Below are 10,296 nucleotides of genomic sequence, written 5' to 3' on the forward strand. Positions count from 1 at the left end.
TTGCTGTCCTTTTGTTCTTCAGTCTAGTTGTGGAGGACGTCGCTTCACTGGCTCATGTTGGTATTATCATTGCACTCTTCCCGTGTGAGGCAGATCGGTTGCCGGTCACTGGACGGCCGCTCCCGGCAGCTCTTGGCAGCTCACGCCGGCTGATGGCCGTTCACAGTAGCTTACGGGAGCCCTTTGCAGCTCCATTACAGCCTACGCCGTTGCCAGCAACTCACGGCAGCCCAGCTCCAGGTCGAGCTGTTGTTCATCATCTTAGCTGTAGAGGGCACAGCGTCACTGGCCCTCATGTGGGATCCAAACCGGGGCCCTGCTGCTCAGAGCTGACATTCCAAGCCAACTCAACCAATGCGCCACTCGGCCAGCCCTTCAAATATTTTTTTAATCCCTTGCTTTCTCTCTTCTCTCTCTGGCACCCCTACGATGTGAATGTTGTTAGACTTAATGTTGTCCCAGAGGTCTCTTATTAATGTGTCCTCAGTTGTTAAATTCTTTTTTCTTTTTGTGGTTTCATTTGGTGTTTTTTGCTACCTTGTCTTACAAGTTTCTGATTTGATCCTTTGCTTCATCTAATCTGGTGGTGAGTGATTTCTTCATTTCAGTTGTATTTTTCATTTCTGACTGGTTGATTTTTTATGGTTTTTATGTCATTTTTTATGCTTACTATCTCTTTGTTGAAGTTCTCATTGAGTTCATTTGTTCTTCCCCTAAGTTCATTGAGTGTCCTTTTAACCATTGTTTTGATCTCTGTATCTGGTAGGTTGCTTGCCCCAATTTTGGTTAGGTTTTTTTCTGGAGTTTTCTCCTCTTTTTTCATTTGGGACCTATTTGTTTGCTTTCTCATTTTGGCTCCCTCTCAGTGTTTGTTTCTATGTATGAAGTAGATCTGCTATGTCCCCCAGTTTTGGCTGGATGGCCTTATGTAGTAGGTGCCATGTGCCCTGGTCACTTGCACTGGGTACTCCAGGTGTGTCCCTTGTGTGGTTTATGTGTTATATTTGAGCCTTGATTGCTATTGACACGTCAGTGGTTGGGATTAACCCTCAGGCTGACTAGTTTTGGGGTTTAGCCTCATCCACAGCTTATGGGCTGCTGTGCAGGTGCCTTATCCCACTGAGCAGGATTTGCCCCAGTTGGCTCTTGTGCCTGCTGAGACCACCCTTTGGGTGTGCTGCTTGTGGGGCTAATTGGGTGGTGCTTTGCTGTGGTCTGATGCTGGCCTCCAGGTATGTTGGTTCTTGTGCCTCTTGGCCAGTACTTTGGTACAGGCCCAGGTCAGCCACTGCCTGTGACTGGCCAGGGACTATGTGGTAGGAGCTACAAAGTGATTCATGGTTGGTCGCTCCCTGTGCTGGACCTGGAAGAGGCACGTGGGAGAGGCCAGATGTGAATTGAGGACAGCTGCTTCCAGTACCGGGCCTGGGATAGCTCTGCAAAAAGCCCAGGGCACCTTGAGGCCTGCTGTTGCCTGCTGTCTCCCATAAGGCTCAGCTGCTGATAGAGTCCCTTGTAGTACAGAGTTGGGTGAGGCAGGGTGTCAGGGAGTAACCAGGGTGGGACGAATTTTGTTCACCAGGCTAATGTAGATGCTGGTTTTGTGCCGGTGCTGAGCCTAGAGCTACTTAGCCAAGTCTCAGAGTACACTGAGTCCAGCTGCTGCCTGCCTGAGGCCTGGAAACCCCCCGGGAGTTGTCCAAGAAAGAGTGCAATTTGGGTGTGGCTTGCTGCTGGCCAAGATAGTGCCTCCAGGGTTGCACGAATTGGATGCGGCAGACTCCCAGAGAGTCATCAGTGTGGATTGAGCAGAGTCACCAGGCCAGTGCAGATTTAGAGTTGGCTGTGTGGGGAGGGCTCAACACAGGAATGATGGTGCCCGTGCGCCCCTCCCCCCCGCCGCCCGCTGCATGGGAGGAGGATTCTACACGGGGAATATGGCGACTGTCCTTCTAGTCCTCACCCTGTAGCCATACAACTCAGTCTTCCCCTGTATGTCTCTGTCCCTCTGCCAGAGCCCAGGATGAGTGCCTGTGAGAGAGTGAGTCTGTACATGGGCCCTTTTAGAAAATGTCTGGGTTTCCCAGTTTTCTGTCTCACCTGGATGGTGCGAATCCCCACTGTTTTTTCACAGCCAGATATTGTGGGGCCTCCTCTTCCCAGTACTGGTACTGTGGGCTGGGGAGCCCAGTGTTGGGCCGGGGTACCTTGCTTCTCTGGGGGGGATCTCCATTGCAGAGACATTCCTCCCAAGTCTTAATTGCTGCACACAGATGTGGGGCCGGTGAATTTCGTATCTCTGCCCCTCCTATCAGTCTTAATGTGGCTTCTTTATATCCTTAGTTTTAGGACTTCTGTTCAGCTAACCTTCCGATGGTTCTCCAGGTTGATTGTTTTATAATTTTGTTATCATTTTGATGTGGTCATAGGAGGAGGCAATCACAGCATTTATCTACTGCACCATCTTGGATCCTCTGTCATTAGTGCTGTCTTAAGATATATTTGCCTAGTCTTCTTTTCTCTTACCACAGTAACTAATAACCCAAATGTTTAGAGTATCAGTACAGTAAGTCCCCTACTTACGAACATTTGAGTTGCGAACTTTCACAGATATGAACAGACCTCACGTTACGAACATTCGTAGATGTGAACAATTCGCGGAAGTAGCTCATGTGTCTGTTGTCATTGTCACAGTTGTGCTGCTGTGTGCTTACTGTACAGTGCGATAGTGTATAGTAGTACAGTGCTTAATCAGAGCCCAGGATGTCCAGAAGCAAGAGGAAAAGTAGTGGTGAGTGATGTGGAGTGGACTGCTAGGAAGCCCAAAGCAATAACCATGGAAACAAAAGTGAAAATAATTGAGAGATTCGACCAAGGTGAAAAGATGGTAGATGTCGCTCATTCTTATAACATGAATCATTCGACCATTGGCTTTACATTGTATATTTGTGTCAAAGGTGTATAAGACTCATTTTGTCAGACTTACGAATGAATCCGACTTACGAATGAATCCGACTTACGAACGTTCTTCCAGAATGGAACTTGTTCGTAAGTCAGGGACTTACTCTATCTGAAATAGTGAGCATATTTACAACTATTTTCAGACATTCTTTATATTCTCATCAATTTATTTGTCATGTTTTAACATGTTTTTAAATCTGGTTTTGATTTTTTTCAGAACAATATGTATTTACATTACATACGAAGTTAAATAATACCACGTGGCTTATAGTAAATACTAATAGTCCTCAATCTCCTTCTTGTCTAACCTTGATTCCTTCTCTCCTGAAATAACCAGGTTTACCCCTTTCAGTTGTTTGTTCTGCTGTTTACCTTCACCTTTCCAAATGATTTTCTTATATTGTTGTTTTATTCGTTTTCTTATTTGACATTAGTTATCTATTAACTTCTTATTATGAATGATGAGGAATTAGCTTTTTTACACAAGCCACCACGCACATTTCCCTTTTTAAAATCTTTCTAATATAGTAATGGTCAAGTTTTACATTATTGTGTCTAAGGCACAGGGTATATTACCATTAGACTTCCTTTATTGTACTTTTAGTTTTTTCTTGTGGTAATAATTGCTTTGGGTCTTTTGTTTGTTTTATTAGTTATTTGTGTACATATCATTAGTTTATTCCTAATTTCCTATCTTGAAGTATAACATTTCTTCTGATATTGTTACTATTGTAAAATACATTATCCCTTATTTAATTCTTGTATCTATACATCCACTCTTTTTTTTCTTGGAAGCATCTTTCCTCAAATTTCTTTTCTCTGCCCCAAACTGTACTTTTTCTCTAGCCTTGCTGCCACCCTCAAGGTTTCTTCCATTACCACTCACTTGTGGTAGATCCCCTTTTTTCTGGATTCCAGGTCTTCCTCTTTCTAGATTTACTTTTTCAGTTTGATACCATACATCCCTAGTAACTTTCTCTGTCTGTAATGTGATACAATTTTTTTCAGATTCTGCATTCTACTCTCACATTTGATTGATAGTTTGGATATAGAATTCTAGATCAGAAATCATCTTTCCCTCAGAATTTTGAAAACATTACCTCAATTGTCTTCCAGTTTTCTGTGTTGCCCTTAAAAATTCGAATGCCTTCCAATTTTTTATTCTTCATGGGTGAGCACTTTTGGCTTTTCTAAAACTTTTTAAAAATCTTTACTTTTCTCTAGTAATCTAAACTTAAAAAAAATAAAGAGTACATATAATCTAAGTACAAATAAATGCATTTAATCTTTATGAAAGTGTGAAGACAAGAAAGAATAATTATAAATGTGACAGTGGGCTTAGGACTCTAGTATTTGTAGAATCTGTTTATTTCTGGCATTGGCTCAATATTTTATTAAATGAAATAGATTCAAGGTATAGTTCAGTAGAAAGGCAACTTCCTTGGTTTACCATAACAGATATCTGTTAAGATTCCAAAAATAAAACTGAGCCAAATTTTACACACTAGGTAGATGGATTAAGTAGTTGTGGACTTTGTTGATGAAGGTAATGGGGTTATTTATTTACTCTCATCATTTTCTTGTTACGGCCCTTGGTAAATGCAGTTTTCTTAGAGTAGGTGGTTCTGTGGTTAGTTTTACATTGAGATGTTATGCAACTTTAATATCTCATAATTATTATTCAACAGTCCTCTCCTTTTCTTTTTATTTGTGGTTTCATTTGATTTTAGAGAAAGATTTTGAATCAGCCTTTGCCATGAAGTCCAGATAACTTTTAAGTCAGTGGCCTTGCCCATGGAGCCCATCTGGTAGACTAGTTTTACCTCTGGTTAGAGGAGACTTTCATTATGAAAACCTGCACTGATCATCTGCATTATGACAAATTACTAATCATCCTCTCTCTAAAAAACATTTTACTGATAAAGCCACAAAGCTGTTTTTAGGTCCATGCAGGAGTGCAAGTAAACCTGTTTGCTTGAAATAGGGAAGTTATTTGGAATAACTTTTTCACCCTCAACTTAGGATTGAGGTTAGGATAATAGAAGCCTCTAAGGAGTGCTCCAAAAGATAGTTTAAGAGTAAAGGACATAATAGACTGGACAATAACATAGTACTGAGTTATTCATAGGTTGATAATGGGAAACATTAGTGTTTCTTTTTGCTTACAACAATTTAATTCAGAATCCCAGGTTACTACAAATATAGTTACTTATGAGAGAATTTGTGAGGGCTGAATGAATTAATCATTGCACTCATGCCTTTCTGCATAATCCTTCTGTTACAGTTCATTTTCTTTGAATCATAAGAAACTACCTTGGACTTTATTTCTACTAGCATCATTCCTTATCTCCCTCTGCTTGGCATTGTTTACAAACCCTCATTGTAGTCTCCTGTCCATGGCAAGCAAACTAGAAGCATTAAGATTTCAACAAAACATTTTCTGATATAGCTGAACTGCTTTACATAATACAGAGCCTTACTTATGGGACCAATTCAGAGTATTTTATAACATCTCTGAAAAGAATGAAAACTTTTTTAAAAAAATGAACATAACATACATTATTGAAATGTGAATATTCTTTTTTCTAAATCGCATTTGTTTTTAAATTGAGAAAAGTTAGAGCAACAGATTTATCAACTTTTTATTAGGAAGGATATTAAATAACATACCATTCCTTCAAAGTTGGGAGAAAAATCTGACATTTCAAAATTGGATAAATTTTAAATTCTAGATTTATGAAGACAATGTTGTCAAGAAGGACTTTCTTGAGCACTTCTAAAAGTGAACTGCAGTATAATTAAATGAGAGTTACATAGAGAAAAGACAAAGTCCTTTGATATCTTGTTGATATGAGCATGCTGAATGTTAGAGAATGGTTTAGCAAATCTTGTTCTGTTTCATATGTTAATATTCTGGTTCTATAAGAATCTAAAGAGAAAATACTTACAATACCTTGATAAATTCAGTTCTGCATCCAACTTGAACACTGCTTCCTGTATCCTTCTGATCCTAAGATCTCCTATCTTATACGATCTTAAAATCCTGTAGGACTTTGTCTTTCCGGTAGAAATCCATATTCACCCCCTCCCCCACTAGAATTTGCTTTTTAAACTTGTGTAGAGTATCAGGGCAGTGTGTTTTGTTGGCTAACTAAATTGTTCATCTTTAGCCAGATCAGTCATTTATATCACTTACTTTTTTCAGTTTTCTCATGTAAGATTAAGAGAAAACTTTGCTTTCTTGAATTCGTTAGGAGAAACTTCTTTTTCATTTCTCTTTTTAAAACTTAGTTTGCCAATAATTGCCTATATGAAGAATGTAATCTGAAAGATCAAGCTGTTTACTTAACTTTTTCCTCTAGGCTTGACTTTTCAGGGAAAGAGTATTTTGGCATTGAGTCTTATTGCTTACGCTTCATGAAAGCTGGCTTTAAGCCAGTTTACAGAATAGTTCGAAAACAGCTTTGTGTTTCTAAATAATCATGCTCTTGCTACCTATGTTGCCTAACACAAACAATTTTATTCTCTCTGTTGTGGAGAACAAGTCCATCACACATTTCTCTTGGCTTAACTAACTGGATCTTTGTTCTTACTAATATACTTATTCAACCTCCTTAACTTCTTTCTTCCCTGTTTTAGTCTTTCCTCTATGATGATATCTTTTTGGCTTGGATTTATTTCTGAAGGGAAGAACCTATAATAAGCAAATAGCCATTTGTTGAAAAATAGGCTCTCCTTTGGTTAACTAATTAGTCCACTTCACCGAGTCTTCCATCGTTTTCCAGGACAGTCTCCGTAAGAAGGATGACAGAATTGAAGAGCTGGAAGAAGCACTAAGAGAAAGTGTACAGATAACTGCAGAGCGAGAAATGGTGCTAGCACAAGAGGAATCAGCCAGGACCAATGCTGAAAAACAGGTCTGCAATTTTATACAATTACTGGCAATGCTGCTGGTTAGACAAAAGGTAAAACCCAACTGGTATAGTTGAGGCAAAGTATACATGATGTGTGTTTACAGGGTTTCAAAACCAGTCAAGTGTAAGGTATTTTAGACTGAAATCAGAATTGAAATATAGTTACATAAGAATTGACTAAAATGTTAATGCAGAGGGTTCTGCATTAATAATTTAGGACCGATTCCATGTTTATATATCTGGTGAGAGGAAATGGAACTCTTCTGTTACAAGACTGGTTAGAGCCCTGCTTGTAAAATGAATGGAAAACCACAAGCCTTTCTGAGTCAAAGATGTTAATTTTAAATAGCAAATAGTTTATTTATTTTATACCCTGGCTTGTTCAAAAGAGCAGTTAAAGTTGTAACAAGTTAAGGTTAATAGCAAGTATGAAAGACATAGATATGTGATGCTCGAGAGTCCAAGATCTGTGTGTCTCTTGAGGTGACTCGTTAAAGAGGTCTACTGTTGCTGTTTGTTTTATGTATGTTCCTAAATCTTTTTAGATCCTCATACTCTTGCTTTTAACTTCTTACTAGAAAGAATAACTAAAGATGGGCAGTGTGCATGGAAGAAGCAGTTTAACCAGTGAAGACTCTAATTTCAGTTCCCATTATGAGAGTATGATTGGAGCTTTTGACTCTGCCTCACACAGAGACTTGTTACATTTAATTTTTTAGTGATTATGCCCTTTCCAGTTCTTTGCTGGAGAAATATAAATGTTAAGCAGGTAAAAGGAGCTCAACGGGAGGGTGACATGAATCATTTTGGGAAACTCACTGATCAGACCTGCAGTGCTCAAGTGAGTTAGGGCAGTTGCATAGCAAGGAAGAGGGTACATTTCAAAGCAGACATGTTGCAGCATGAGCCACAGGGGCGTCCCTTCATGACTGTGTTAGATACGAGGATGTACTTTCTTCAGTGTCAAGCATAGAAAGACAGACCGATTGACATTTATTAGCAAAGCTGAAGGAAAATTGATTTTTTCACACAATGAGTGGCTTTCAGTGCCTTGTTCTTAGATCAGTGCCTCAGCCCACTTTCTATTTGAATATTTCCTAATGTCCAGTTGAATAGAACTTGGGTGGTGAAGAGCTTCAGAAAAGGATGGTGACAGCCATTGTTCTAGGGTGAGGGAGGATCTGCTTTTAGCTTCATTTTAACTTTTTTCTCAGTCTTTCCTTTATTTTCCAAATATCAGTTATTTTTCCTTCTTGCTTTGGGATCATCATTTAGTTACAAGTGATAAATATCAGAGATAGTGTAGAAATGTTGGTAATTAATAATAGATCACGTCATCACAGATTAGGGATGGCTGTTACGTGTTCTTTCTAAAGCTATTGTTGTGTGGACTGGTCGTAATTTGCTCTTTAGCAGATTACTTATTTATTTATAATTAATTAATAGACTTTTTTTAGATCAGTTTTTTAGTTTACAGAAAACTTGAGCAGCAAGTCCAAAGTTCCCATATTCTCCTTCCTCCACTTCAGTTTTCCCTGTTATTAGCATCTTGCATTGGTGTGGTACATTTGTTAAACTTGATGAGCCAATACTGATGCATTATTAACTAGTCCATAGTTTATACTTTCGTTCACTTTTTTAGTTGTACAGTTCTGTGGGTTTTACCAAATGTACATGGTGTGTATTCACCATTACGGTGTCATACAGAATAGTTTCACTGCCCTAAAACCCCCCTGTGCCCACCTACTCACGCCTCCCCCATCTCCCCAGTCCCTGATTTTTTTCCTGTCCCTTCTGTTTTGACTTTTTCACAATGTCACATAGTTGGAATCATACTACAGCATGTAGCCTTTTCAAACTGGCTCTTTGCATTGAACCTCTGCATTTAAGGTCCTTCCACATCTTTTGGTGGCCTGAGAACTCATTGGGTTTTATCTCTGAATGATGTTCCATTGTATGGATGTGCCACCGTTTGCTTATTCCTTTCACTATTGGAGAATGTCTTGTTTGCTTCCAATTTTTGGCAATTAAGAATAAAGCATCTCTGTTAATATTCACGTGCAGGTTTTTGTGTGGACATAAATTTTCAACTCATTTAGGTAAATACGTGGAAGGTGATTGTTGGTTTGTGTGGTAAGACTATACTTAACTTTGTAAGAAGCTGCGAAACTGTCTTCCAGAGTAGCTACATATAATTTTGTGTTAATTGCATGCTTTTTTCTTTTTCTCTTTCCTGTTTATCTCATTTCCACCATTCTGCTACTCACTGCCTATCTGACACTGTTGAGTGAAATATTTCATGACATCACTCATTTGGGCTTTCAGTGGTTTAAGGTATGAAGAAACTACTTTTATGTTTGTACTTCTGAGGCTGTATAACCTTCATTCATTGTCCCCTCCTACTCTTATCTTCTTTTCTTATTTTTATCTTGTGTCTTCTAACCCCACTGTTAATGTTACGTATGTATATCAATTGTGTGCACCACGGTGAACTACAAATATTTGTTTGCAATGTCGTAAATAGGTGAAACTGTTCTGGACTAGGGACATTATTCTTATTATCTTTCTTAGGTCCAAAGTGTATCTGTCTCTTGCCTAAGTTTAGCCCCTGAGAAGAAATGACTCCCTCTGATAGAAGGAGGATATCTGCAGCTCTTGATTTCTCAAAGAGCAAAGTGAAATTGTTTGGGAACCACATCTCTCACTAAAATAAAATACAGAACCTTTTAAAGTTTGAGCAGGGAAAAACTCTCAAAGGAAAATGTTTCCTGATGCCTTTCCTGTATTCTTTACAGGATCCCCATACAGCACCTTTATTCCTAAAACAGGCTGCTCTATACTGAGCCCGTGCCCAGAATCTGGAGTAGTTGATAGTGATCCAGTGAAGCAAGATGCCTTCTAACCTGTGTTGGCAAAGAGAGTTGAAAGGGAAAAATGCCATGGGGAAACTCAAGGGTTCCTTTCCACATGGGTTTTTTTTTCTTTTGAAACTTCTGTCTGCAGATCAAGTTTTGGCAGGTTTTGTGTTTTGTTGAATGTGAGAGTCCCTTTTCTTAAAAGAGCATAGAGAAAAGTTTGTTCTCTTAAACCAGCCTCAGAATTGCCAGGGGGTGGGGAGCAGTAGCCTTAGTTCAGTAGTGCTGCTCTGAACTTAGAATTTTTCAAAAGCTTTTTTTATTTTTTTGAGAGAGCCATTTGCTAATAGATTGCTAACTAAAGGTTTTGTTTTTAAATGCCTTTACAGTAATAAGACTTGTTCTTGTGATTCAATAAATTGGATTTATTTTGTTCCTAAAAAATATTTTTTAATGTTTTGAATAAAGATATATCCTCTCAATATATATATCCTTATTTTGAAAGATCATTTCTAATAGTGATACTCATTTTCTTTAAATTGCCATTTTGGGGCCGGCCGAGTGGC

At 38.8% G+C, this 10,296-nt stretch overlaps 1 protein-coding gene across 1 annotated transcript in view; it reads left to right on the forward strand.

The window, feature by feature from the left end:
• Positions 1-10,296, forward strand: part of ERC1 (ELKS/RAB6-interacting/CAST family member 1) — a 543,350-nt gene that overhangs the window by 266,532 nt on the left and 266,522 nt on the right. Inside the window, exon 14 of the mRNA XM_019654119.1 lies at positions 6,747-6,878. Within this exon, the coding sequence (XP_019509664.1) occupies positions 6,747-6,878 (132 nt within the window). The remainder of the gene's footprint in view (positions 1-6,746; positions 6,879-10,296) is intronic.

Source organism: Hipposideros armiger, unplaced genomic scaffold (genome assembly GCF_001890085.2).
Source record: "Hipposideros armiger isolate ML-2016 unplaced genomic scaffold, ASM189008v1 scaffold_213, whole genome shotgun sequence".
NCBI classification, from domain to species: Eukaryota; Metazoa; Chordata; class Mammalia; order Chiroptera; family Hipposideridae; genus Hipposideros; species Hipposideros armiger.